The sequence below is a fragment of the Athalia rosae genome, chromosome 7 (genome assembly GCF_917208135.1).
Source record: "Athalia rosae chromosome 7, iyAthRosa1.1, whole genome shotgun sequence".
NCBI lineage: Eukaryota > Metazoa > Arthropoda > Insecta > Hymenoptera > Athaliidae > Athalia > Athalia rosae.
The window spans coordinates 1,972,820-2,000,226 of record NC_064032.1 but is presented as its reverse complement, the minus strand read 5'-3'; the positions used below and the strand labels follow the sequence as shown (position 1 = coordinate 2,000,226).

Below are 27,407 nucleotides of genomic sequence, written 5' to 3'. Positions count from 1 at the left end.
GCTGTCCTGCACTTGCGTCCATGTAGTCAAATTTTATTTACTTGCAATAGCATCAAACCTAAGTTCAGGTTGTGTCTCTATGATATTAAGGTACTTGTTTTATCTTTCTCTATAACATTATATTCTCCGAACAGTTCAATATTATTGTATATTTATCAATTTTTTTCTTATTTTTTTTCTTCTTATATTGGTTTATATTCATTTGAACAATTTAGATTGCAGTGGCCAGATTTCCAGTGGTACAATGCGACGGTTCGTAACACAGAATTGAAAGTCTTATCCATAATTACAGATCAGCTTGGAAGCATTTTATACTCACACCTGAATCATTAATTTATTATTTCCCACTTTTTTAAGGTTTTACAAGATGAGAGAACGTTTAATCAATTTCATCGTCATTCTGTGTTGCGGATGATCGTAAGGTATGTAGTTTATCGTGTAATGATGTCTCTTTGTATCGACCTTGTATCTTAAATGTATTTCATCTATAAAACATTTCTACCAAATACATAGGCCGCCTTACAAACTCATACCCAAGTATATGGCTTCGAGAAGAAGGCCCATCGTTTATTCATTGGCGCAGTAAGTAATTCTCCTCTTCATTCGTAATTCCCAATCACTTACAATTAGAATTTGATGCATAAATTGGCAGATGAAATAAATAAATTATGAAATTTAAAGTATAGCAAAATGTTGATAACATTATTATTGAAATTTCATGGAAAATAACACATTACAATCTTTAAATGAGTATAATCGGTTTGGATATATTATTTATAATATTTTTTAATTAATTTTTTAACGCCGATTATAACGTAACAAAGTCAACTGCACTGGCCTACTCTGTCCCTTGGGATAAGTCTCAATTCGGAGCCGTGTTTTAGAAAGACATTTCCTAGAAATTTGATTAAATGAACCTGAAGATCAGCTAATTCATGTAACGAATAATAGAATAAAAATAAAAGGTCAATAACTCTTTGATAATTATATTTAGATGGAAGAAAAAACCCTCAATAGAATATAACGAAATGAGTTTTACCCGCTGTTTGCTGTGGGTTGATTCCCACCCCATCATCCGTGATAATTGCAGAAGTTGCAGGTGCTACCTTAAATTCTTCAGCAGCAAATTTTAGGACTGCAGTAAATGGGGTATTGTCTGGTACGCTTAATCTAAAACATAAGTTTTTTTGAAGTTTTAATATTATGGGCTGGCTTCACAGAATTAAATGAATGGTAGATCATTAAGTAATTGAAACATCTCAATTTAATAAACTCTAACTTAATACAAAAATAATTAGACAAAAGTCTAACAGTTGGATTTAGTATTTTCTGATTGATCGATCTGAATATCTTGCCAAACATGAGGAGGTGGCTCAGATTTTACAAACTTTAGTAAATTATCTACATCGTCGTGAATAACGGAAGGGCTTCTGAGCAGAAGTCTCATGAAATTGAGGAGATCTTTATGTTTAAATTGATTATCAGAGAGCCATATGCCATTTTCATATTTCATATTCTTGCCAAAAAACAATAAAGCATTTATGAAGCTTGATCGAAAACTCGAATAGTCGATAAGGATTTTATAAAACAGTTTCTTATCGACATCCAAAAAACTGAGAATGAATGGTATATCGTGTGAGTTTAACTTGTACACAAAGTGGTCAATAATTATCGATCTGAGATTACTCGTTTTAGTCATCTTTATGCACATTTCAAGAAGCTTAGGGGAGCTTAGGGCTCCAGTGTTCAACATTTGATCAACAGACTTGATAACTTCTTTTTTTTTGCCAGCTCCAGCCCAGTCTTCCCAGATCTCAATTAATGCCAAGTCATCAACTTTCGTACAGTCTAGCCCTAAAATTACGAGTGATTCTATTATAGTATTATTGGTAATAGACTCCGTTAACAAGAGTTCAATTAATTCTGTGAGCCTGGTCTCTCCGCAGGATTCTATATACAAATTAATAAGTTGATCTATAATAGGAGTTGGGATTTCATTGCTCTTCAAGTAGACTTCCAATAATTTATCACAAGCTTTTCTCAGATATGAGCAAGTGTAGAGAGTTTTGCGATTTTTACCTTTCCACCAGCTATGTAAATTTTTTTCAAAAATCTCTAATTTCCCGGCTTCCTCTGCTCTGAGAACAGCTGCCTCAACAAACAGTGCCAGATCGACAATCTGAGGTATATTTTCGGAAGTCACTTGCATTATCACTCCCTTATTCTCTATGAGATATAAATACTTGTCAAAAGTGACAAAGAGGTTTTCTTTGCTAGACATATTAATGCTACAAAAATATTCTTCTATAAGATATGTTCCCAACTTAATTCCATTTTTTATTACTTGAAGAGAAATTTCCTTTCGATGCATAGGCAGTCTTCATCATTCTGAATAAGTAAAAACCCTCTGCATCATCTGTTCAAAAAAATGAAATGAGTGTACCAGACTAGAGTTTGGTTTTTATAAACGTCTGTTGAAACGTATTTATTCACCAATCAAGACCTACAAACGTAATTTATAGCTGCTATAATATGGCAATTAAATTATCGGTCGATATTTTTTTTCCCTTACACTTTGAAAGGCAGCTTTGGATCCGAAGTTAGAGTGATTTTAAAGGTTACTTTGGACCTGAAATCATCAAAAATTACATTGAATTAATGATATTCAACAACAAAATGCCAACTGAAATTGACACTTGGGTGAACATATGTTTATAACAACCTCTACAGCATATAATTTCTGCAAGCAATTCGACTGTTAAAGCGAACAAGGCAGAATTCCCGATGCTCAAATAAATAGAAATTTTGAACACCGTTAAAAAATTATACTCACGTCATGACTATTGATGTTTTAGGGGATAAAACTATAAAAGGAAAGTGAATTATCCTCGCAGTTCGCACGCCAAATAAACCCGCTGACTGAGTATTTGTGAAGACCGTCAGCCCCGGGTAAAAATCAGTCCGCGGTACGCGGGTTTGGATTCATGTAGTTTGGAGGGTTTCGCGTGGTAGGAGACTCCTGATTTACCAGCAGAATATGATTCCGATTTCGATCGGATGCGGAAAAGTATAGTTGATATTTAGGAATCTTCAGTCAACGATATAATTGAACTCAGAATGGTCCGTTGAGACTTTGCAACTACATCGCGATTAGTGCAGCAATCACTAAAATGGCAAACTCGCCAAGATAATCCCTGTTATTAGATGTTACATTACGAACAAAGTGAAAAACTAGTGGCCCGTTGGCGTTAAATTTTATTCGAGAAATTTGTAGAATATTTTGAATAGTTGATCAGCCGGTCACGTCAGCGGTGCTGCTCCATGCGTTCTTTTATAAAATATGGCGACGAGTAAGGGTTTCGCAGTTATATTTCGGCCAAAAAGTATCAGCATTGCTGGGTGGAATAAGTGGAATAAATCGTCGTCAAGCAGTTTTCAGCGATGCAGTAGCTGGCATAATCATTTCTCAAGTTCTGTGTTCGGTGCCGATTCTTGGAATAGTCAGAAATCGGATAAATGTAACTCACTCATAGATATTTCTAGATTACATCATGCCCCTCTTTTATACGTTTCTCTGTGCAATGTAAAGTTCATTTATCTAATCCTGATGTAATAACAAACGGCAGGTTAAAGTAGATCGAACCCTACCGGTTCAGTTCTCTATCCTGTTGAACCTTCTTATCGCGGTAGCTAACCTTGACACTTTTATTCATCCCCGATACACGATCTTAGAAAGAAATATTTTCCAGTACATCTATGAATCGCATACCGAATGACATGCTAAAAGTTTGAATCCTTCTTTTACAGATGTTTCTTGCAAGTCTTCCACATTACGACGAAGTTTTCATTTATCAGCAAAACTATTAGCAAAGCGCAATTACTATGAGATCTTAGGAGTGTCTAAAAATGCCTCTCCAAAGGATATAAAGAAGTCGTATTACGAACTTGCTAAAAAATATCATCCAGACACTAACAAGGGAGATCCAAATGCAGGAAAAAAGTTTCAAGAAGTTTCAGAGGCGTACGAAGTGCTTAGTGATGAGGTCAAGAGAAAAGAATACGACACCTGGGGGTCGACTTCAGAGCAAATGGGTATGGGCCAAGGCTCTCGAGCAAAAGGAGGGTCACAGGACTTCAACCAAAATTGGCAGTTCAGGTCTTCTGTGAACCCTGAGGAATTATTCAGGAAAATATTTGGCGATCAGAATTTCCAGAGTGGAAATTTTACTGAATATGAAGATTTTGCGGAGACCAATTTTGGTTTTGGAGCAGCTCAAGAGGTAAATTCAAATGGTCTTATCATAGTCAATAAAAATGACCTAAACGACAATCAACTGGGTTTTCAGGTCATCATGAATCTGACTTTTTCTCAAGCCGCACGTGGGGTGAACAAGGATGTGAATATCAATGTTGTGGATACATGTCCACTGTGCGCAGGATCTCGCTGCTCTCCAGGTACAAAAGCGGTGCGGTGCCAACACTGTAATGGAACTGGTATGGAAACGATAAGCACTGGTCCATTTGTAATGCGGTCCACCTGTCGTTACTGTCAAGGTTCTAGAATATACATCAAATATCCATGCACCGAATGTGAAGGAAAAGGCCAAACGGTAATCTCTCTAACCTTTCTATTGGCCTAAAAATGCTTCGGTCACTCTACACAACAATTAATCTTCTGTCTTTAAAATTAGGTCCAGCGTAAAAAAATTACCGTCCCAGTGCCGGCCGGTGTAGAAGATGGTCAGACTGTTCGAATGGGTGTAGGCAACAAAGAAATTTTCATAACATTCCGTGTGGAGAAATCAAAGTACTTCCGCCGAGACGGCGCGGATGTTCACACGAGTGCCGAGATTTCCTTGGCGCAGGCAGTTTTGGGAGGTTCAATCAGAGTGGAAGGAGTCTACGAGGATCAGACGATACAGATTCGACCTGGAACGCCTTCTCATACTAAAATACGACTTTCTGGTAAAGGCTTGAAAAAAGTCAACAGCTTAGGCTACGGGGATCATTATGTAGAAATCAAGATAGCCATCCCGTCATCTCTAACGGAAAAACAGAAGGCGCTGCTTCAAGCATATGCAGAGCTAGAGTCGAACACACCTGGCAGCATTTATGGAGTAACATTCAAGACAGACGGTAAGCAAAAAAGAAAAAAAACTTGAACTAGTTTCTGCTTTTTTGGTTCAATTATCTCTGATGAAATTCTTGAGAGCAATCAGAATCAATTATAGATTTTGCACAGACATGAAACTGAGGCACAGCAAAATATTAACATTGCATTTTATCACGGTTATTTGATGAGGCTGCGTACTTTATTTGAAGAATCCTGAAATATTAAGTCTTTTAAGTTTCAATTGGCCGTTCATAGCTAACTGTATCCTTTACTCTGATGTTACGCTAACGATCAGTCCTTTGTGAGGTGAAATAATCATCGCTTGAGTTTTCCTCGTGTACCTGTCGCTAATAAATCCACTTTAATACCGTCGTTGGATTGTTTTATTGATTTTTTTTGAAAAATAGATATTTTTATCGCCAGACACGCGTAATGTGTAACTACCTTAATGGTGTCGGGTCTAGAGTATCGGAACTGTGGTGCCTATTTGGGGAAGATGAGGATTTATTTTTGCGTAGTAATAATTCAAAATTCAATCGATCAAAAAGATATGTAAAGGCACAGTGTTATCATTGCCCAAGATCAATTATCACGGCTATAAATCCTACAATTTTTCTAGGGCAATCTCGCGACAACATGGCAGGTTCCGAGGCAAAAACTCAAGCGAAAGAACAGTCTGAGAACCAACAAAGTGATGGTCTACTAGGGAAAATTAAAAAGGCAATATTTGGCTAAAATTGCTCGGGTGAGTGTTGCCGATTTACTCGTTCATTTCGATTCGAAAAAATGTTTGATAATAAGTAGTAGTTACAAAAATTCAGCCCAACAAAGAAATATCGAGTTCACTATCCTACAGATCATTTAGTACAAGAAAAAAAAAAAGTAATCATGGTTACAGGTACAAAGCAGTGCACCACCGGTCCGTTGAACTTGGTGGAGAGTATTCGTGTAGCATTAGGTGATCGTCCAATTGAAAACGAAGCATTACCACCTCATATAACAGGCCCTGGGGATCAGCCTCAAGGAATGGAAAAAGGGTCACAGTCGAAAGCAACCACCGAGAATACAGTTGACTTGGAATCTGATGGAGAACAAATTGAAAAGGAGAAGGATGAAAGTATGAAGGCCAGAAGACAAAAGATGCCGTGAAAAATCTACGGAGTGGGAAAGTCGAAGCACATGGTACTCACTAAAAGTTAGTAACGTAGTAGTTAGAAAATTTGTTACTCTTTACAATTACTGTTACCCAAATCATCTTTACGGGTGTTTCGTTCAATCCGCGACACCCTAAGTGCCATTGCATGCTGCTCTGCGATAAATGGGTTGGTCGTGATTACCTAATTGCAGTCTTCTTAAATAGCTGCCTTTTATCATTTTCCATAAACTACTTTACTCAGTTAGCTAATCGTTGGTAGAACCGGCATTCGTATACACGTGTATATCTGACTAATTATTGTTATCTGTGAACCAAATGATTCGCTGTAAATTTTGACCCTGATTATTAACTACGTAGTTGACTGTATCTATATTCACATATGTATAATATCTATGTACAATATACATATGGATATTGCATAGGATGTACAAAGGCAGTAAAAAATAAATACTGCAAGTTACCTTAAAAACTGTTTGAAACGCTGCATTTTTTTTCTTATAAGAAAAAAATAATATTAAATAATCGAACAAATCTACGGGTATAGAAAATGCAAAGATGAAAAATAATAACTAGATTGTTTATTCGTTTAAAATACACAATGGATATTTCTTTACATAATTTAAATTACTGTCAACAGTGGTCATAAAATATAAAAGCACTAAGGTATCACACTTGTGTACAGCAATTGTCAATAACTTATGTGATAAAATTTACGTTACATCGTCTTGATAATCCATGAAGAAGCAAGTTGCTTTAACTTTTTGCAAAAAAATGCAGAAAACTTCGATATCATTATTTTGATTTGGGATACTTAGAAGTTACCCCGACGTTCGATTGATATGTTTGATTTTGAAAATTCTATAGAAAGGAACCCATTATTTCCATTTCCCGTAGTTTTGAGACAGCGTTACACACGGTAAAATAATTACGAAGCGAATAAAAAAATCCTACGTACGTACATACATACACATATAACGATATCATACACAACTATATGGATACACACATTTATCTGACATTCATTCAATTCTGGAATATTTAAATCATCCGCGACTTTTGGTTAAAATTGCACAAGTCTACTAAGTGTTCGTAAGAAGGCCGTACTTTAATCCTATATTAGTCAGGCCTTGGGTCGCCGATACTTGTAGTATCGCCACTGCGACTGCAGCTATAGTTACAGCACCCTCTAAATAAATAGCGTACGCGATCCTCACGGGACCGGAGGTCGTCGCGAGACCACCGGCTGCGGTGAAATCCAATGGGAACAACAAACTCGCTGCAATCGGTCTTAGACGTCCAGCTCCGAAGCAAGTTATTCCCAAGAGATAGTATCCACCTAGGATAAGAATTTGATTAGTTTGCGATAATTATCCGTCTGATCCGTCCATTTTATGTTCTATGTCTTTGGAAGCTCACCTATGCAAGCGAACGGAACTATCTTGACCCATAGCGGTACCGCGATCACGTCCTCGTCTGGATTTTCGGTTTTCTTCCCTTTTCTCCGGGTCGCGAAACCCTGGAGGCGTACCGCCAGAAAAATTCCGATGTTCAGGATCAGTATAAAGTGCGCCGGAATACCAATCGCCGCGAATACCACCGCGACTGTTCGACCTGGTGTGGTACGGGGGACAGGTGCGCCGAATCCTAATTCAGGAAAAACGTATTACAAAAAAAATTAAGGCGCAGTTCGACTATTTCTATCCGCTCTTGATTCTTGAGGCAATAGGATTGTAATCGCGATATGGATTATCGAGGGGCTGAACCAAAATCAATTTCGTGGGCTGGGCTCGTCCTTGAATAAAATCGCCGAGGCGATGTAATTTCGTAGGACGTTTGGATGATAATGTTGTCGGTTCGCCGCTATGTTAGTGGGATGGGAAAACGCGTATCGAGAAAAGTATTTTTTAATATAAAAGCTCGCCGTACGAACTCACCCAGAGTGGTCAGGAGTGATACGGCGAATAGGAAACACCCAGGAAAAGTCCAGACCTGACCTCCTCCTCCTCCACTTTCTCCGTACCCCGAACTTACGGCTGCGAGTAGAAGATTTTCATGTTTCACAACGTAACGTTGCACGGTGCTACCCCATATCGGTTCCTCGGCTTTAATCTGCCGTAATTCCGTAGCCAGACTTATTGCCAACTCTTTTTGCATCGCCGCTAATTCCGCTACTTGTTCTCGTTCGCGTGGACCTTCCGTACTGTAAAATGCGGCTGCACCTGCGACCGCCCAAAGGCTCAGAAGCCACGCGAGTCCTGCAGAAAAAAAAATTAAATCAAATAAATATCATACGATTTTCGAAGGGAAATTTCTCATCCATCTGACTGGAGAGACGATGGGAAGTTTACGTGACCGTAATCAAAGGGTTATCGTCGTTAGACTGCTATCTGTGTACACAGAACAAAAAACTTGAGTCCAGAATGCGTTTGGAGCTAGTAAACGAATATTTGATCTACAAAATTACCGCTGCACCGAAATTAAAAACGCAGATCAACGAACGGAAACTTATTCTCCGACTCACCAAACTGGCAGAAAGTAAGCCTCGCAAGAAATCTCAGATGTTTCCGAAATCTCGACGGTTTCTTTGGATTTTCGGAGGGCTCTTCGAGGTGAGGGACGTCCGCGAGCGATGGGAGCATTCTCAGACGATAGGGCATCGTTGTGCACGTTTGCACCCCCGTTGATCTCGAGGTTTCTACCTGTCGCCTGGCCTCGACATCGCCCTCCATCACACGCTCCGTCAATTTCGGAGAGCGCGTCGAACTCTGCACACCTATTAGAAATTCTTTTATAAACAATATCCATGTACATAATCGTAAGAATTTAACGTTTCCTGTGCATTTAATCAAGTTTTATTATAACAGGCCGGAAACGGGCACGTATTGCGGTCTCGTCTTAATGAAATGATTCGGTGGAACGGCAGCAATCGCTCGGTAAGAAAAAAAAAAAAAAAATAACAATAAAGAGAAAAATAGGGACGAGGAAGAGTACCGAGAAACTAGCGAGTATGCGAATTGTCCCACCCACCTGCTAGAACCATTTGTGAAGAAATTATCCTATAAAAACGAGTGGCGCCTCGTTCACTTGAATTCTCTATGCGAATGGACGTCCGTCGTCGGATATCAAGATGTTTTATACAGGCGTCGGGCCGATGTGTAATTTTGTGTTCTATCTCGTCCGGAGAAAAATTTCCTCGCGGTTACAGGAACGCGTATTAGTCGTGTTTAAAAATCGCAACAACTTCCGGGAACGTCTAGATGACGGCTCATCATTTCGGTATCTAATATGGAGCAAGCGGAACACATATTGGCTGAATTGATGTGAGTAAAATTCGCTGGTAGCGTCATCAGAATTCTTTTTACCGTTCCGCATAATACCGAAACATTTACTTATACTTTTCGCAGAGTTAATAATGAATCACTTCCAAATATTGTTAACAACCAGCCGACGACTGCAGCATGGACCACTAAAAACTACGACGAATAGCGAAGTAGCTGCGGCCGGATTCATAACCGTTGTTCTATTTTTAAATAATTCCTGGGAAAATACGGGTCACAATACTGAATAGTATTTGCGATGGTATATCGTTATTGATTTTTGCAATGACCGAGAGACGGTGGGGGACTTTTCTCTGCACACGTCTTTCACGACTTCCACGCACAAACGTCAATTGCAACAATATTTTTTCTATTATTTCAATAACAAAATTTCAATTTTTCCCCTACCCTCTCTCACCGTTGTCCGCGACTCGAATGCAAAAGAAAAAAAAAAAAAAAATACCACCTCCGCGAACACAATAGTCGTGTAGTTGATTTTCATGCGCGTGTATTAATCAACGGTTTCAGATCTCAAATCTAATTACATTCGCGCGGAACATCGCGTCGCGAAGGTATGAAAAAAAAAAAAGTTATTCAAAAACGTAACCGCGATAAATCACCGACGAGCATACGGGAATTTAGATGTTATATTTATACACTATGGCATATCCTGTACAAATAAATACGTGAATTCCTCGTACATGACACCGGAAAGGGTTGTAGTTAAATATAATTGCGGAACAATAAAAACGGAGTATGAATTCCGACCGAAAATGAACGTGGAGCCCTGGAGCACACGGAGCACTAAACACGTGTGTCAACCGTACCCGAGGTCATCCACACTGCCGCATAATACCAATAATAATAAAAAGAACAATAATTATAACAGTAATAGTGATCGTCGCAATGAATGGTATAAAATAATGAACGGAAAACTTCGATTTCTATCTCGCGCTATAGATTTTCGCGTTCGATCATTTTATTTTCATATTCACTCATCTGTTCATTTAATTTTTCTCACCCTGAAAACTGGGTTAAAATTGTAAACCAATTGCGGGATATAATAAACTTGTGTAAGAGCGTTACAGTAACTCGTCGTCGAGGGTCAAGGGTCAAGGGTCACAAGCTATATTATGGCCCTGTGCTTGCATGTAGATCACGAGAACGGGTTACAAACGTATATCGGATATTTGGACTCATTTTCATTTTACAATATATTACTTTCCATTTTAGTTTTCGATTTTTTTTTTTTTTTTCTTTCTTTTCTACTTCTCATCGCGTGACGCGTCGCCGATGTTTTATCGAGGTGTGCCTATATATTCATTAAATATGTATGAGTAAACACGTGTACACCCATGGTATACATAAGGTGCGAGCCTGGAATCGATCAGTATTACGTGGTACAGGAATATTTATCTTATACGTAAAAGTTGTGTATGCTGTTCTGCGCTCTGCTGCCGGTGCTCCTAGTACGCTACTGCTCCCGCGTTATACATATGCTAATAATAATTGTCCATAACTGTAGTTACATAAATATGATAGGCGAAGATGCATACTTTGCAAATTTACTATTCGATCGCTATGTGGGTAAATCCCCAATCAAACTAATCGAGGACAGTATTTGTACGTTTGTATACCTATAGCAAACTTCCTGTTTCATTATGAAACTCAACGCGGTTTGTTTGATTAGGTCAATTTCGTCATTATCGTACAGTGTCTGTTGTGCTTCGATTATTTTTTTTTTTTATTTCATTATTTTTTTTTTCTTTTCCAAATAAATCGTACAAGATCCGAAAATAAGGAGCAGAAATCAAGAGTCTTACGTGTGCAGAGTTGGTAAAAGTAACGCGTGACATTTGTGGAGGGGGGAAAAAAAGCAAAAAGAGAAAGAGGGACAGAGAAAGAAAAAAAGACTTGTTACAGAAATAACTTGTAGAACTAAAATTAACATTCGTTAATTCTGAACTAGTGAACTACATAATGCACGCAGGCTATTTCGCTGTCACAACGAATGCTGCGACCGCGGAGATGAGATGAGAAAAGAGAAAAGAATCGCGAAGAGTTCGAATACCGTATGCGTATGATAGAGCGACTGATATCTAGAACAACGTTAATTAATTCCGAGTGTATTTTTTTTCTTTTTCTTTTGTAATGAAAACGGGGGTCTAACCAGGAGCGCAAACGACGTCGTCGTCGGCATCGGCGTTGGGGTCGGCGTCGCGACGCTCCGTCATCTTTAGCCTGAGTTCGGTGACGCGTCGTCGGGTGGTGCGTTTCCTGGGATGAACCAAATTCTTGAGGAAGCACCTGCAACGACCTGCACCAAAACTATAAACGGCAGCAGCACCGTTTTCTCCGACGGCACCACGTGCGCTTCGCACTCCTCCACGGACGATCGCATGTCGGCGTCGCGACGCCGGAGTCTCGTGAGGCACTGAAGCTAACGATGTCAAATCGAATCGCTCTGCCTTCTCTTCGCTCATTTTACGCGGCGGTTTTGGGGGCGGTGGAAACCTCGGCACATCCATCCGATAAATCCTCTGTGCATTCTGAACCAATAAAAAGCAGACTTAGACGGAACATCCCCTACGGCCGAACTAGCCCTTGAAAAATCAACTGGTTCTTTTAGATTCTTGCGCCTATCGATTGCGACATTTCTCATTGATTTTTAGGACTCTTATTCATTTTTTGAAACTGTATAGATCGTTTTCTCAGGCCCTACAGCCTCCAACTTAATCGAAGTATGATTGTATACTTGTATAGAAAAAACCGCGACCGATAAATTACTGCGAGGTTCTTATAAATTATTGTATTTACGTTCGCTGTGCACACGGTGTATATAAATAGGTAAATATTTAAATAGGCAATCCGAATCTTATCGGTTCTGCATGCGTTATACGTACGATATAAATGTGCAAAACGGGAGGGGAAATAACCGCGCTTAAATCAACTGATTGTTAAAGTGGATAACGAATATACACATGTACATTGTTAATATTATACGCCATTTATCCAGTTGCCACTGCAGCCCCCATTGACGGACGTCGTACGTAAGTACGTATTATAGGTATAGCCCACGAGCGACCGTGTAAATCTAAAAAAATTCCCGGTACCAATTTTTTAATATAAACCTCATCGCCGCCTATCGTTGTACGGGTGTAAAGCATATTTCCCCCACGGTTAATAGAGCGATTTTTTAAAGTTTATTTTATCAATTTTTTTTTTTATGCCTGCATGCCTGTAACCTACGTACGTAGAGTATAACTGTACCTACGTATGTTTGCTCTGGTATTAGTAAGCGTATTATTAATTATAAGCTGCTCAAGCTAAAAAGAAAAAAAGTATCGCATGTACACAAATGCGTAGGGTTTCAAATCCGATAATCCCGCGACTAGATTATTTTCTCGCCAACTTCCTGTTTGCACCGTGAATGTCACCCGTGTTACCTTGATTCGCGAATTTTCTACCCCTCGCGAAAATTATCGCGTCTCACGCCGTTATTACGCAGCACAGTCCTCGTTTTCGACTCCGATCTTCGCTAATTTTCAAAATCAATAACCCGACCGTCGTCACGCAAGTGTTTCACGCATTCGGAATAAGGTCGTTAATTATTATTGCGAAACTATGACACCTATCTGATCGAACGACCGAGTCCATGGGACGGAAGTCGATCTATGCGGGGTTTCCGAACTTTACCCAAAAAAAAACCAGCAAAAAACCCGGATCATGACGACTAATTATCGACGTTAATCCATCGCCCGAATTCCACATCAGCTAATTATAAGTCGAGATTGACCCGATGTTCTAAATCTATTTTTAATCCGTGGATGATCTCGTCCTGAATTTTATTACTCACACTTATACTACCGTTGGTTTCGTGTACGGTTCGATTCCCCTCGAATTTTTCTGCCATTATTTTTTTCATCTCCTGCGTTATCTCAAGCGACGGTGTAGTTCGCAAGTGTATTTTTACAATGTCGGTGTACTTACGGCGATGTTGTAACGATGAGGTCACATAATTCTCCCCCTCGTACAAAGCGTTGTGCACCGCTCGTAGTTTAATTCGAATGAATATTAAATACCTTGTAAATTACGTGGGAAATTAACGGAGTCGGAGGTCGGGAGGGTCGCTAGTTTTCCGATGCACTTTCAGGGGTGAGTTTTTCTCAAGTAAATTTAAGGCGAACGATCCAGACACTCGACTGGGTTGATTAATAATTAAGATGAAGCCAGGGCCATGATCTTAGTCCGCAGAGAGGCCAGGCCGCGCCGCGGTAATCTTCGGATTGCAACTCGTCGGCGATTCCGCACTTTGATCAGCGCAGTAGTTCGCAATTATGCATTTTCTACCTTAAGTAAAGGGAGGTAATTCCTCACCTCCCTTTGATACAACCCCCTCGTAGCCCCGCTTTACTCTGATCTAAAATTAGCCGCTGTTCGCAATCAGTGAAGACTGCAGAAACGGTACCGCGGATCCCTGGCCATGCGACGAACTGCTGCACCCCTAAAAATCATCCCTGCAAAGAAAACCATTTTTTTTTTCTCCTCCTTCTTTTTCTTACACTCGAATCGCATCTCTTTCTCTCCCTCCCTCGACGATCGGGTTCAAAGTTACGAGAATCTAGTCTGTCGGAGATGTCGTTTCGATCGTTGCAACTTTCCCCCAATAATTGATGTCCAACGTAATAGATACTAGCCTCGAGTCTATTGTCGGGTATTTCGATATATATATATATACCCCTGACTAGCGGAGCGATGAATTTTTAACGTGAAATCGTCGTCGTACAGAGGCGGCTTTCGTACATACCCTATACCCTGAATGCCTACCTCTGCATTAGAAATTTATATCGCATGGTGAATCGCGTGCGTATTGACGAGATATGCGAACAGTTATCGTTGCACGTTTGCAATATTTCTGCGATGGTTGAAAACGCATACGATCGAAAAAGGAAGAGAGAACAAGGAGAGCGGGGAATAGAAAATTGGCAGAAAACGGTTAACGGGCGTTCGTTGTGTCGTGTCGCGTGGATTTCGGAACAAACGTTACGGCCCTGATCTCGCACATTGATCGGCTTTCTCGGTGGATTCCCCGGGTCGGAACACACGCGGTGCCCGGGGTAGGGCTCGGGGTGCCTTCGACTTCGCGGTACCATGGAGTCGATCGTTCTGTGCCTCGTTTCGAATCCCTTGAGTTAGTTGAACTCATTATAAATAGTCGTCGGTCGGACGGGCTGCCCCGTGATTTCGGTGCAGAGTTTTTGATCGAATCGCGAGTTTGTCGGGGGTACATGCACCGCGGCGTACTGTACACGGTATACATACTCTGTACACGAGTGAACCTGGACAAACTATAGGTGTGTGTATACCGATGTAAGACATACGCCGCGATTGTACGTATAGTTTTCTATATCGTTTCGACGCAAAATGGGCATGCGCCGGGCGCGAAGATTGACGGTGTGCGTCTCCGGTTTGACGATGATATTGCTCTTCGCCCATTTACTGGCGTCCAGAAGGATATCGGTGTTGGGTTGGACGAGTAAAATTCACCCCGATAAGATAACGAGTATGACCGCCGTTTCCGACCAACTCCAAGACGCCTCGTTGGCCTACGCTGCGGGGGTTTACATGGCCGGAAGAAGGCCCGGAAATGTCAGCGGATGCGGTTGGGCCTACGGACTCCCGCATTCCCTCTCCTATTCCTCGAGCAAGGTCACCTGGAGCCCCGAAGCCGGTGAGAAAGGGCCTTACAGGGTGCTGCCCGGGATAGTGAAGGGCTCGCTCAGCAGGAGGGTGCCGCCCTTGACTCTCTGCACCCACGCGACCGCTGACCAGGTGTACGCCGTCGTCGAACTCGCGAGGAGGTGGGAAGGCCCGGTGAGTTTGGCCGTGTTCGCCTCGGGCCTCGACGCCGGCTTGGCCGTAGCCCTTCTGGACAGGGCTTGCTGGTGCGAACCCGCGATGTCGAGGGTGACCGTTCATCTGGTCTTCCCGGCCGGCAGGCCGCCGTCTCTCAGACCGAGGAATTCGTTCTCCGGAGACTGCGCCGCCTCGGATCTCCAGCTCAAGGATTCGGAGACGGAGCGAAAATCGCGGAGCCTGATGTACCCGATCAACGTCGCCAGGAACGTGGCGAGAACGCACGCCCGGACCTCCAGGGTTCTCGTGTCCGACATCGAGCTACTTCCCAGCGAAAACCTCGCCTCCGGTTTCATAGAAATGGTCCGGGGGCGGCCCCCCAGGGTCGGCGTGGTCTTCGTTGTTCCGGTTTTCGAAATTGAGACCAACGAGAAACCCCCCAACACCAAGCACGAGCTTCTAATGGCCGCTAGGGCCGGACTGGCCGGATATTTTCACAGATTTGTCTGCGCGCATTGTCAGAAATTCCCCGGCCTCACCCGTTGGATGCTCAGACCGGACCCCGGAAGAGTCAGACCTTCGATCGTGACGCGAAGAGAATTTCCTCATCACAGATGGGAACCCGTCTACATAGGGACGAGGGAAGATCCTCTCTACACCGAAGACATGTCCTGGGAAGGGAGGCAGGACAAAATGGCTCAGGTAAACTTCACTCGGGAGGATATCGCCCGAGTTCGAAACTTCACGAGTCGTTGATTAATTGTCCGAGTCGCTCATTCCCCTCTTCGATTTACAGATGCTGGAGATGTGCCTGTTGAATTATCGTCTGGTCGTTCTAGACGGTGCTTTTCTCGTCCACGCGCCAGGTGTTAAGCGACGTCCCACGAGCGTCGATCATCGTCGAGAAGCTTGGAGGCGTCCTTACGAAAGAAGAAACTCCAGAATATATCAGAGCGTCGTACGACGGCTGCAGAAGCAATACCCTTCCAATCCTAGGTGCCGGCAATAACGGACAAAAAAAGAGGAGCGAGAATAAATGTAAGATAATCATCGCATCTACTTATAGCGGTAATTATGGCTCGTTGTAGAGCTGCGATAAAAAGCGAGAGAAAAAGAGAGAGAGAGCGAGAGGCGTGTTGCGGGGAAGTGAAAATAAATGACAAAAATTCAGAGACTAGATAACGACGCTAATAAATAAAACGCATATGTATATTTATATGTGTCTCTCCTAACTTGTAATCTAGTGTACCCGGGTAACAAATAATAATTACCACACTTTCTACCCACCGCTGTAATTCCAACACTCGTAAAAGAAAACGGTTGTTCATAAAAATGAATACAGTAATTTGTACGGGCGAGTAATCGATGGTTGAAAAGAATAAAAAATGAACACATTTTGTATGACCGGTTGCGATCGTTACCCCGTGTGAATTCCGGCACCAGTAGCTCCGTTTACCCTATGAAATTCCCGATAAAAAAAAATATCATTTAACCCGTCCCGAATCAGGTACGCGCTGAGCGTCGAAGATGATTTTAGAGGCCGACGAAGAGAATCGCGACTTTATTTCAGTTCAAAAGAAAGATTTTTATAAAAAAAGAAACAGGAGACCACCGCCTCACGTAGAGTTGCCCGAATACCTATTTCCTCTGAATCCTCTGAACGGCCCTTACAAGGAACATCTTTACTCGTTGAGACAAAATGCGAGACTAAAGCCTTGCGAACAATCGGAAGACTTGAAGGGAAATTTTGACCGAGTATGTTCCGATCTAATCCTCCTTTTCCATCATCGTTGTCTAGTCATTCGTTCCCCTAATACTTCAAGGTGAGATCGTTGCATCCGAACCTGATGAAAATATTGCCGGATCACACGCCTGATGAAAACGTAATCGAAACGAGGAATAAAAAGTCCTTGGGAACCGTTTATCGGGTCGATTACTCGGCGGATTTTGGTAAAAGTTTCATACCTACAAAGTGGTTTTTTTCATCTACATACGGTCTTTGCGTTCTGTGAATTCTTGGTAGATAATTATTTATCGTTGACCGCAAAACGCACGGGAAGTGACAGACCGCGTGCATCTTTACCGCAAAACTGGGTGATACCGGAAACGACGCAGAGGATATCTTACAGAAATTTTTATCACCTGGTACCAGAGTTAGTATCGGAATTTGGTAGGCGGGAAAAACCAAAGGATAATTTAGTACCGAAAGAGGAGGAAAGACGGATCCTTGGCGTGGTGTTAGTAGATTTTTATTCGTTGATTGTTGGTTACGAGAGTACATTCATAAAAAATACGCTAATCGCGAGTAGATTGTATAAAAAAAAAAAAACCTTACAGGACGGGCGAATCGGTTTACTCTGCGACGATCGGTGAAACCGGTGGAAATATCGTAGAGAAACATATGCACGGAATTCCATTGCCTCTGGAACCTCCTGTAATCCACGATAAAGGACCCGACAGTGTCCGTTCGCAGTGTTCGATCACTCTCTTGAATCCAAATTATCCACATCTGTCGAACGTCTTCTAATTATTACAACTACACGGACACCCGTGGAATTAATTGTGCCAATCAAATTATAATGGTTTTATCAAAATTTGAGAATATCCTGAATACCCATCCTAATAAAGTACACGTTTTTCATTTACTAGTTCTGAAAGAATACCGCTGTCGTAAGGCGAATGGAATTGTGACTCTTGATGCTTGAAATTGATTAAGTCACCGGGATTTTTCTTAAAATTGAAATTTTATGCATCCGACACTTCAGATTCCTATTCACATGTTTGGGTGATTATGATGATCGAAAGGTAATTTTTTTGTTAAACGTAGGTGAGAGCCTGATTAGAGCTAGAGCAAGATGAGCTGTGCGAAGCCCTGAGAGACTGAAAAGAGAAGCGCACATCCGCTGGGTGATCATAAAATTGGTGAGAAAAATTGTTCAATTCACACAGAACAAGGGAAATTTGTATAGTGAGCCTCATATTTGTCAAGGGTCGTATTTATCAATTCAGTTTTAGAATGGCATTGAATTTGTGGAGAAAAATTTCTGCGATAGGTTCACGTACCTCAATCGCAATAAATTGCACAGTAAAATAACGCGAGTCATGCATTTTGAATTTCGTAACATCGGGAATCGAAATAACTATTCTTGTGTATCTAAGGCTTGGGATTTCGAGACAGCAAACTAATCAATCTATCCATTAAAATGATGGAATTATGACCCATTTATCACTTTGCACGGCGATAAATTGCTGACAGATCTTTATTCCAAATTTTGAAAAATATCCGAGGCTTACTCACCTCCGTTCGACTCTTTTTTTCAGGAGATGAACATGGAACCTACAAAGCGGTCTGGCCTTTCGTCGGGAATACAACAGTGTACTCGGAGCATCTACAGAACTTATCATCATATATTCAGTGCGGGATACTTGTATGAATGAGTTGAGTATTTTTTAGTTTGCAAGAACTACAATGCAATTATTAATACAATGTTGATAGAAATAGAGGTATTGTTTTAATTATTTATGAAAATGAGTTATGATATACATGTGAACATGCTGTATACATTTTGAGTGCTGAATGGGAGATATCGAATGATTGTTTTAGTGGTCATCGAAATATAAGTATTGTAAACACACTATTTTAAGTCGTGACGATCATAAGAGGATGAATGTATCTGTAAGAAAGAAGCCGTTGTCATGGGCATGGCGATGTCCCATTTTTAAACGTTTATTTATCAATAAACCCTAACTATTACGAATACAGAACAGTTAATTTATCATACATCGAAACCCTCCGTACATCGTTCCCCAAATCGTCACACATCATATGCTTGCATATGTATTCAATCCTACTCCTAAAACGTATGAAAGAAAGAGCAACTAATGCATTGCATGACTGACTGCATGCATGCCTGTGTCTTTGATCGTTCAATCATGCTTTAAACCGGAAGTGATAATGCAGAGCTCTAGATTGCCGGCCCTGAAAATTGAAAGTTTGCCGAAAAGTGGAGATTTGTATCAGGAGAACAGGATACCCGAGGAGGTGGTCCGAAACTTGGTGCCTCATCATGTGCATGCATTCAATCCTTCATGATTATTCCTAGTCTGATAGAAAGAGCGACTGATTCTTTGCAGAACTAACTATATGCCTGCCTGTGTATTCATTTATTCAATAAATCGTAGATACAAAAGAATAGAATAATTTCTAGCTTTAGAACAGCGTTTCCGCAGTTTATAATTTGGGCCAAAAAATTTTCTGGGTATCAGGAGAACAGGAAAACCGAGGAGGTATTCCGAGACCTGGTGCCTCATCATGTGCATCCGTTCCACCCTGTTTATTTATTCCTGGTATAGAAGATAGAGCAACTGATGCATTGCATGACTGACTGCATGCATGCCTGTGTCTTTGATCGTTCAATCATGCTTTAAACCAGAGGTGATAATGCAGAGCTCTAGATTGCCGGCCCTGAGAATTGAAAGTTTGCCGAAAAGTGGAGATTTGTATCAGGAGAACAGGATACCCGAGGAGGTGGTCCGAAACTTGGTGCCTCATCATGTGCATGCATTCAATCCTTCATGATTATTCCTAGTCTGATAGAAAGAGCGACTGATTCTTTGCAGAACTAACTATATGCCTGCCTGTGTATTTATTTATTCAATAAATCGTAGATACAAAAGAATAGAATAATTTCTAGCTTTAGAACAGCGTTTCCGCAGTTTATAATTTAGGCCAAAAAATTTTCTGGGTATCAGGAGAACAGAAAAACCAAGGAGGTATTTCGGAATTTAAAATTTCAGCTGAAAAATTTTCTGGGTATCAGGAGAACAGGAAAACCGAGGAGGTATTTCGGAATTTAAAATTTCAGCCGAAAAATTTTCTGGGTATCAGGAGAACAGGAAAACCGAGGAGGTATTCCGAGACCTGGTGCCTCATCATGTGCATGCGTTCCACCCTGTTTATTTATTCCTAGTATAGAAGATAGAGCAACTGATGCATTGCATCACTGACTGCATGCATGCCTGTGTCTTTGATCGTTCAATCATGCTTTAAACCAGAGGTGATAATGCAGAGCTCTAGATTGCCGGCCCTGAAAATTGAAAGTTTGCCGAAAAGTGGAGATTTGTATCAGGAGAACAGGATACCCGAGGAGGTGGTCTGAAACTTGGTGCCTCATCATGTGCATGCGTTCAATCCTTCATGATTATTCCTAGTCTGATAGAAAGAGCGACTGATTCTTTGCAGAACTAACTATATGCCTGCCTGTGTATTTATTTATTCAATAAATCGTAGATACAAAAGAATAGAATAATTTCTAGCTTTAGAACAGCGTTTCCGCAGTTTATAATTTAGGCCAAAAAATTTTCTGGGTATCAGGAGAACAGGAAAACCGAGGAGGTATTCCGAGACCTGGTGCCTCATCATGTGCATGCGTTCCACCCTGATTATTTATTCCTGGTATAGAAGATAGAGCAACTGATGCATTGCATGACTGACTGCATGCATGCCTGTGTCTTTGATCGTTCAATCATGCTTTAAACCAGAGGTGATAATGCAGAGCTCTAGATTGCCGGCCCTGAAAATTGAAAGTTTGCCGAAAAGTGGAGATTTGTATCAGGAGAACAGGATACCCGAGGAGGTGGTCCGAAACTTGGTGCCTCATCATGTGCATGCATTCAATCCTTCATGATTATTCCTAGTCTGATAGAAAGAGCGACTGATTCTTTGCAGAACTAACTATATGCCTGCCTGTGTATTTATTTATTCAATAAATCGTAGATACAAAAGAATAGAATAATTTTTAGCTTTAGAACAGCGTTTCCGCAGTTTATAATTTAGGCCAAAAAAATTTCTGGGTATCAGGAGAACAGGAAAACTGAGGAGGTATTCCGAGACCTGGTGCCTCATCATGTGCATGCGTTCCAACCTGATTATTTATTCCTAGTATAGAAGATAGAGCAACTGATGCATTGCATGACTGACTGCATGCATGCCTGTGTCTTTGATCGTTCAATCATGCTTTAAACCAGAGGTGATAATGCAGAGCTCTAGATTGCCGGCCCTGAAAATTGAAAGTTTGCCGAAAAGTGGAGATTTGTATCAGGAGAACAGGATACCCGAGGAGGTGGTCCGAAACTTGGTGCCTCATCATGTGCATGCATTCAATCCTTCATGATTATTCCTAGTCTGATGGAAAGAGCGACTGATTCTTTGCAGAACTAACTATATGCCTGCCTGTGTATTTATTTATTCAATAAATCGTAGATACAAAAGAATAGAATAATTTCTAGCTTTAGAACAGCGTTTCCGCAGTTTATAATTTAGGCCAAAAAATTTTCTGGGTATCAGGAGAACAGAAAAACCAAGGAGGTATTTCGGAATTTAAAATTTCAGCTGAAAAATTTTCTGGGTATCAGGAGAACAGGAAAACCGAGGAGGTATTTCGGAATTTAAAATTTCAGCCGAAAAATTTTCTGGGTATCAGGAGAACAGGAAAACCGAGGAGGTATTCCGAGACCTGGTGCCTCATCATGTGCATGCGTTCCACCCTGATTATTTATTCCTGGTATAGAAGATAGAGCAACTGATGCATTGCATGACTGACTGCATGCATGCCTGTGTCTTTGATCGTTCAATCATGCTTTAAACCAGAGGTGATAATGCAGAGCTCTAGATTGCCGGCCCTGAAAATTGAAAGTTTGCCGAAAAGTGGAGATTTGTATCAGGAGAACAGGATACCCGAGGAGGTCGTCCGAAACTTGGTGCCTCATCATGTGCATGCATTCAATCCTTCATGATTATTCCTAGTCTGATAGAAAGAGCGACTGATTCTTTGCAGAACTAACTATATGCCTGCCTGTGTATTTATTTATTCAATAAATCGTAGATACAAAAGAATAGAATAATTTTTAGCTTTAGAACAGCGTTTCCGCAGTTTATAATTTAGGCCAAAAAATTTTCTGGGTATCAGGAGAACAGAAAAACCAAGGAGGTATTTCGGAATTTAAAATTTCAGCTGAAAAATTTTCTGGGTATCAGGAGAACAGGAAAACCGAGGAGGTATTTCGGAATTTAAAATTTCAGCCGAAAAATTTTCTGGGTATCAGGAGAACAGGAAAACCGAGGAGGTATTCCGAGACCTGGTGCCTCATCATGTGCATGCGTTCCACCCTGTTTATTTATTCCTAGTATAGAAGATAGAGCAACTGATGCATTGCATCACTGACTGCATGCATGCCTGTGTCTTTGATCGTTCAATCATGCTTTAAACCAGAGGTGATAATGCAGAGCTCTAGATTGCCGGCCCTGAAAATTGAAAGTTTGCCGAAAAGTGGAGATTTGTATCAGGAGAACAGGATACCCGAGGAGGTGGTCCGAAACTTGGTGCCTCATCATGTGCATGCATTCAATCCTTCATGATTATTCCTAGTCTGATGGAAAGAGCGACTGATTCTTTGCAGAACTAACTATATGCCTGCCTGTGTATTTATTTATTCAATAAATCGTAGATACAAAAGAATAGAATAATTTCTAGCTTTAGAACAGCGTTTCCGCAGTTTATAATTTAGGCCAAAAAATTTTCTGGGTATCAGGAGAACAGAAAAACCAAGGAGGTATTTCGGAATTTAAAATTTCAGCTGAAAAATTTTCTGGGTATCAGGAGAACAGGAAAACCGAGGAGGTATTTCGGAATTTAAAATTTCAGCCGAAAAATTTTCTGGGTATCAGGAGAACAGGAAAACCGAGGAGGTATTCCGAGACCTGGTGCCTCATCATGTGCATGCGTTCCACCCTGATTATTTATTCCTAGTATAGAAGATAGAGCAACTGATGCATTGCATGACTGACTGCATGCATGCCTGTGTCTCTGATCGTTCAATCATGCTTTAAACCGGAAGTGATAATGCAGAGCTCTAGATTGCCGGCCCTGAAAATTGAAAGTTTGCCGAAAAGTGGAGATTTGTATCAGGAGAACAGGAAACCCGAGGAGGTGGTCCGAAACTTGGTGCCTCATCATGTGCATGCATTCAATCCTTCATGATTATTCCTAGTCTGATAGAGAGAGCGACTGATTCTTTGCAGAACTAACTATATGCCTGCCTATGTATTTATTTATTCAATAAATCGTAGACAAAAGGGGAAAAGAATAATTTCTAGCTTTAGAACAGCGTTTCCGCAGTTTATAATTTAGGCGAAAAAATTTTCTGGGTATCAGGAGAACAGAAAAACCAAGGAGGTATTTCGGAATTTTAAATTCCAGCTGAAAAATTTTCTGGGTATCAGGAGAACAGAAAAACCAAGGAGGTATTTCGGAATTTGAAATTCCAGCTGAAAAATTTTCTGGGTATCAGGAGAACAGAAAAACCAAGGAGGTATTCCAAGACCTGGTGCCTCATCATGTGCATTCGTTCCACCCTGTTTATTCATTCCTAGTATGTAAGAGAGAGCAACTGATGCATTGCATGACTGACTGCATGCATGCCTGTGTCTCTGATCGTTCAATCATGCTTTAAACCGGAAGTGATAATGCAGAGCTCTAGATTGCCGGCCCTGAAAATTGAAAGTTTGCCGAAAAGTGGAGATTTGTATCAGGAGAACAGGAAACCCGAGGAGGTGGTCCGAAACTTGGTGCCTCATCATGTGCATGCATTCAATCCTTCATGATTATTCCTAGTCTGATAGAGAGAGCGACTGATTCTTTGCAGAACTAACTATATGCCTGCCTATGTATTTATTTATTCAATAAATCGTAGACAAAAGGGGAAAAGAATAATTTCTAGCTTTAGAACAGCGTTTCCGCAGTTTATAATTTAGGCGAAAAAATTTTCTGGGTATCAGGAGAACAGAAAAACCAAGGAGGTATTTCGGAATTTTAAATTCCAGCTGAAAAATTTTCTGGGTATCAGGAGAACAGAAAAACCAAGGAGGTATTTCGGAATTTGAAATTCCAGCTGAAAAATTTTCTGGGTATCAGGAGAACAGAAAAACCAAGGAGGTATTTCGGAATTTAAAATTTCAGCCGAAAAATTTTCTGGGTATCAGGAGAACAGAGAAATTGAGGAGGTATTCCGAGACCTGATGCCTGATTAGGTGCATGCGTTTCATCTTGAATGATGAATCTTATACCTCTATATTATGAGAAAGACGTCACCAAGTTGCATCCAACGTCAATTAGACTATAACTTCCGGTTAGCTTTTCGGTTTTTCAATAAATTCTAACACATCATTAGGAATATTATTGATTTATTGAGATAGAGAAATAATCTTTGAGAACAAATATGTTACAATGAGAATTCATAGAGGTTCCTTATCGAATGATAGTTTTCATCAATTCAAAAAGTACATGATCTATGTCTACATGATAGATAATATATGTATTTTTATTGACATTCTAACGAACACTCATGCGGATGCACGAATGAGTCTTGTTTCCAAAATGCAGGGCAGCTGCCAATTATCCATCTGTAACAGGAGAGAAAGAAATCATTCATTGGGATATAACTGAACCGTAGAGTAATTAGTTAATAAGTTATCATTAGAATCATCCGCACCTGCTAACGACTAGGGATGATGATTTTCGGGACTCCCGTGAAAATGATGCACCCTGCATGTGCTTTTTTTTAATTAAAAAGAAATGATGCACCCTGCACGCGCTTAATTTTGACTTCAAAAAAAATGACGCTCCCTGCCCGCGCTTAATTTTGACTTCAAAAAAAATGACGCTCCCTGCCCGCGCTTAATTTTGACTTCAAAAAAAATGACGCTCCCTGCCCGCGCTTAATTTTGACTTCAAAAAAAAATGACGCACCCTGCACGCGCTTAATTTTGACTTCAAAGAAAATGACGCACCCTGCACGCGTTCAATTTTGACTTAAAAAAAATGACGCACCCTGCACGCGCTTTATTTTGACTTCAAAAAAAATGACGCACCCTGCACGTGCCTAATTTTGACTTCAAAAAAAATGACGCACCCTGCACGCGCCTTATTTTGACTTCAAAAAAAAAGACGCACCCTGCACGCGCTTTATTTTGACTTAAAAAAAAATGACGCACCCTGGCAATTTCTCTGACTCATGTCACGAGAATACAGCTAGCGCCATGTGGCGGAATTTTCGCGCACTAAAATTCTAAATTTGAGAGGTGGTAAAGTTCGGTCACGTGACCGGATTTCCACAATCATCAAATTCCAGGGTGTGTCATTTCCACGAGAGTCGAAATAAAGCGTAAGCAGGGTGCATCATTCTTACAAGAGCTGCAATGAAGAGTCCACAGGGTGCGTCATCGATTGCGGACTAAAAAAAATTCTAGGGTGCATCATTTTCACGAGAGTCAAAATAAAGCCTTCCCAGGGTGCATCATTCTTACGAGAGTCGAATTAAAGAGTCCTCAGGGTGCGTCATTCTTACGAGAATCGAAATCAAGAGCTCCCAGAGTGCGTCGCTCTCGACAGAGTTGAATAAAAAATCATCATGATGCGTCATTCTTAGGAGAGTTAATCAAAAAATGTTCGGGGTGCGTCATTTTGACAAGACTCAGAAGAAAGCATATCTAGGGTACGTCATTCCTGACAGCTACCAGGAGTTATTAGAAATCTAGTAATTGATCAAAAATTAATCACGGAATTGAAAAACATTCAGGAAACACAGGTAAAAAAATTAAGGATGATAAGGTGGTAATTCTGCCATTATTCTTTGCATTTTGATCTCGGAAACGAGAATCTGATAACAAAATTTGACAACGACCTGTTGAGAACTAATTTAAAGTGAGATGACTATCCCGTACAAATTATTTTTATCCTTCTAATCCTTCCAGATTCTTTCGTGCTGTCGATTCAATCACGGATAAATATTTCTTTACGTGTTACACGCACATATCTACCAAGAACGGAATTACGACAATGCAGCGTGAATATAGGGTGAATCAACTATGCCAACTAAATTCTGGGGTGTTTCCGAAGATAATTTGAATAATAATCCGACCATAAAGACTAGAGACGAAGTAAGTTGTATAAGATTCTTAGCTTGAACTTTTGCCCCTCGAAAATACGCCGCGGTGATGGAGTTTGTCTTTGATTATGGCGTGTCCAGTTCTGCTGATTCCGTCGGCATATTCACTTTTCCAGGGAGGAATTATCGTGGGTAAAGTTGACGCATCATCGGTATGCTTTATTCTTTTTTTACAAGGTGCTTCAATTCGCTTGATTGGCTTTGCTCTAGGACGCTGATCAACCCCTGGAAGCTGTGAAGGTGGAGGACAAGGGGCAACGTCGGCAACGCCGGCAGACTTGACAAGGGTATCGTAGTCTCCGGAAGGATGTTCTTCTATATGATAGTGGAAAATCAATTCAAACAAACGAATACAGCGCAGGATTGGAGTTTAAAAGGGTATCGATATTCCCAGTTTACCAAAGTGACAGAAGTCAGTCTGATATGTGGACCTCATTCGATCGACGTCAATTCTTTTTAACATATCATCCGCTGGAGCGCTTTGCAAGACGTTGTATAGATAAGGATATTTCTCTTGAAGCTATTGAGATAAAAACTGATGAGTTGATAGGAAATTGTGAAAACCTATGAATGAAGAAGTTGATTTTTGTCTCATGAAATTTCTTCAATTTTTTTTTCTACCTTCTTCAAGTAGGTGTTTGGTTGGTTCATCCTCATTCCAGGAGTTTCGGGACTAGCGCCAACTTTTGCGGGATATAATTTGGGATCCAAAAGGGGGCCCATAGGACCAAGTCTGCTCCATTCGTATGAATCAGCGTGTTCCCGGGCTACCGTTGCACTTGTTGTCAATGCTTTACTACTTGATTCTTCTGTGCATTTGCATGGATCAATTTTTGATTCTGCATTCGGCGGTGAAACCGTCGCATAAGTTGGTCCATTTCGAAGAGGGTACGTACGAACGAAAGGCCAAAAAAAGTCCTTACGATAGGTTGTAACGTATTGATTCATGATAATGAGTATC

The 27,407-nt window shown here is 40.8% G+C and overlaps 5 protein-coding genes and 2 long non-coding RNA genes across 9 annotated transcripts; 4 read left to right on the top strand and 3 right to left on the bottom strand.

The window, feature by feature from the left end:
* Window positions 1-674: 674 nt before the first annotated feature.
* On the bottom strand, window positions 675-2,986 carry LOC105689217 (ubiquitin-fold modifier 1). The gene is made up of 4 exons (XM_012406073.3): window positions 2,834-2,986; window positions 2,573-2,629; window positions 1,040-1,170; window positions 675-895 (listed from the first exon to the last, which is right to left on the bottom strand). Exons 1-4 carry the CDS (start codon window positions 2,836-2,838, stop codon window positions 825-827), a joined length of 264 nt encoding a protein of 87 aa, XP_012261496.1. The 5' UTR covers window positions 2,839-2,986; the 3' UTR covers window positions 675-824.
* A 192-nt stretch (window positions 2,987-3,178) lies between these two features.
* Window positions 3,179-6,738, top strand: LOC105689247 (protein tumorous imaginal discs, mitochondrial-like). 2 transcript variants are annotated; one of them, XM_012406140.3, is made up of 6 exons: window positions 3,179-3,518; window positions 3,808-4,280; window positions 4,347-4,610; window positions 4,692-5,136; window positions 5,733-5,858; window positions 6,012-6,142. In XM_012406140.3, exons 1-5 carry the CDS (start codon window positions 3,341-3,343, stop codon window positions 5,846-5,848), a joined length of 1,476 nt encoding a protein of 491 aa, XP_012261563.1. In that variant the 5' UTR covers window positions 3,179-3,340; the 3' UTR covers window positions 5,849-5,858; window positions 6,012-6,142. The 2 variants fall into 2 exon arrangements, with proteins under 2 accessions (XP_012261563.1, XP_012261562.2); XM_012406139.3 differs by lacking the exon at window positions 5,733-5,858 and having other exon boundaries at window positions 6,012-6,738.
* Window positions 6,739-6,832: 94 nt separating this feature from the next.
* LOC105689248 lies at window positions 6,833-13,714 on the bottom strand. 2 transcript variants are annotated; one of them, XM_012406141.3, is made up of 6 exons: window positions 13,577-13,714; window positions 11,757-12,135; window positions 8,791-9,042; window positions 8,204-8,524; window positions 7,686-7,913; window positions 6,833-7,605 (listed from the first exon to the last, which is right to left on the bottom strand). In XM_012406141.3, exons 2-6 carry the CDS (start codon window positions 12,112-12,114, stop codon window positions 7,349-7,351), a joined length of 1,416 nt encoding a protein of 471 aa, XP_012261564.2. In that variant the 5' UTR covers window positions 12,115-12,135; window positions 13,577-13,714; the 3' UTR covers window positions 6,833-7,348. The 2 variants fall into 2 exon arrangements, with proteins under 2 accessions (XP_012261564.2, XP_012261565.2); XM_012406142.3 differs by lacking the exons at window positions 11,757-12,135; window positions 13,577-13,714 and adding an exon at window positions 9,297-9,558.
* LOC125501622 lies at window positions 9,450-10,061 on the top strand. Its single transcript, XR_007279217.1, has 2 exons — window positions 9,450-9,589; window positions 9,674-10,061. It is a non-coding gene; the product is annotated as an uncharacterized LOC125501622 (long non-coding RNA).
* Window positions 13,715-14,248: 534 nt separating the features above from the next.
* LOC105689249 (beta-1,4-glucuronyltransferase 1-like) lies at window positions 14,249-19,200 on the top strand. The gene is made up of 4 exons (XM_012406143.3): window positions 14,249-16,144; window positions 16,239-16,480; window positions 18,270-18,364; window positions 18,764-19,200. The coding sequence occupies exons 1-2, from the start codon at window positions 15,011-15,013 to the stop codon at window positions 16,449-16,451; spliced, it is 1,347 nt and encodes a 448-aa protein (XP_012261566.2). The 5' UTR covers window positions 14,249-15,010; the 3' UTR covers window positions 16,452-16,480; window positions 18,270-18,364; window positions 18,764-19,200.
* A 6,747-nt stretch (window positions 19,201-25,947) lies between these two features.
* On the top strand, window positions 25,948-26,790 carry LOC125501623. Its single transcript, XR_007279218.1, has 3 exons — window positions 25,948-26,086; window positions 26,253-26,438; window positions 26,657-26,790. It is a non-coding gene; the product is annotated as an uncharacterized LOC125501623 (long non-coding RNA).
* On the bottom strand, window positions 26,080-27,394 carry LOC105689229. Its single transcript, XM_025746093.2, has 3 exons — window positions 27,068-27,394; window positions 26,846-26,966; window positions 26,080-26,761 (listed from the first exon to the last, which is right to left on the bottom strand). Exons 1-3 carry the CDS (start codon window positions 27,392-27,394, stop codon window positions 26,457-26,459), a joined length of 753 nt encoding a protein of 250 aa, XP_025601878.2. The 3' UTR covers window positions 26,080-26,456.
* Between the last annotated feature and the right edge of the window lie 13 nt (window positions 27,395-27,407).

What these genes read in the sequence shown, in the direction of transcription:
- LOC105689217 (XM_012406073.3), bottom strand. An exon ending in CCAAAGCTGCCTTTCAAAGT is followed by an intron (nt 1,171 to 2,572) that starts GTAAGGGAAAAA and finishes CTTATGTTTTAG; the next exon opens with ATTAAGCGTACCAGACAATA. An exon ending in CAACCCACAGCAAACAGCGG is followed by an intron (nt 896 to 1,039) that starts GTAAAACTCATT and finishes TCAAATTTCTAG; the next exon opens with GAAATGTCTTTCTAAAACAC.
- LOC105689247 (XM_012406139.3), top strand. Translation starts at nt 3,341, where the DNA reads ATGGCGACGAGTAAGGGTTTCGCAGTTATATTTCGGCCAAAAAGTATC. An exon ending in TAGTCAGAAATCGGATAAAT is followed by an intron (nt 3,519 to 3,807) that starts GTAACTCACTCA and finishes CTTCTTTTACAG; the next exon opens with ATGTTTCTTGCAAGTCTTCC. An exon ending in GTTTTGGAGCAGCTCAAGAG is followed by an intron (nt 4,281 to 4,346) that starts GTAAATTCAAAT and finishes CTGGGTTTTCAG; the next exon opens with GTCATCATGAATCTGACTTT.
- LOC105689248 (XM_012406141.3), bottom strand. Translation starts at nt 12,114, where the DNA reads ATGGATGTGCCGAGGTTTCCACCGCCCCCAAAACCGCCGCGTAAAATG. An exon ending in CGACGTCGTTTGCGCTCCTG is followed by an intron (nt 9,043 to 11,756) that starts GTTAGACCCCCG and finishes AATTTCTAATAG; the next exon opens with GTGTGCAGAGTTCGACGCGC. An exon ending in ATCACTCCTGACCACTCTGG is followed by an intron (nt 7,914 to 8,203) that starts GTGAGTTCGTAC and finishes TTCCTGAATTAG; the next exon opens with GATTCGGCGCACCTGTCCCC.
- LOC105689249 (XM_012406143.3), top strand. Translation starts at nt 15,011, where the DNA reads ATGGGCATGCGCCGGGCGCGAAGATTGACGGTGTGCGTCTCCGGTTTG. An exon ending in GGCAGGACAAAATGGCTCAG is followed by an intron (nt 16,145 to 16,238) that starts GTAAACTTCACT and finishes TTCGATTTACAG; the next exon opens with ATGCTGGAGATGTGCCTGTT.
- LOC105689229 (XM_025746093.2), bottom strand. Translation starts at nt 27,394, where the DNA reads ATGAATCAATACGTTACAACCTATCGTAAGGACTTTTTTTGGCCTTTC. An exon ending in CAAACACCTACTTGAAGAAG is followed by an intron (nt 26,967 to 27,067) that starts GTAGAAAAAAAA and finishes TTATCTCAATAG; the next exon opens with CTTCAAGAGAAATATCCTTA. An exon ending in GACTGACTTCTGTCACTTTG is followed by an intron (nt 26,762 to 26,845) that starts GTAAACTGGGAA and finishes ACTATCATATAG; the next exon opens with AAGAACATCCTTCCGGAGAC.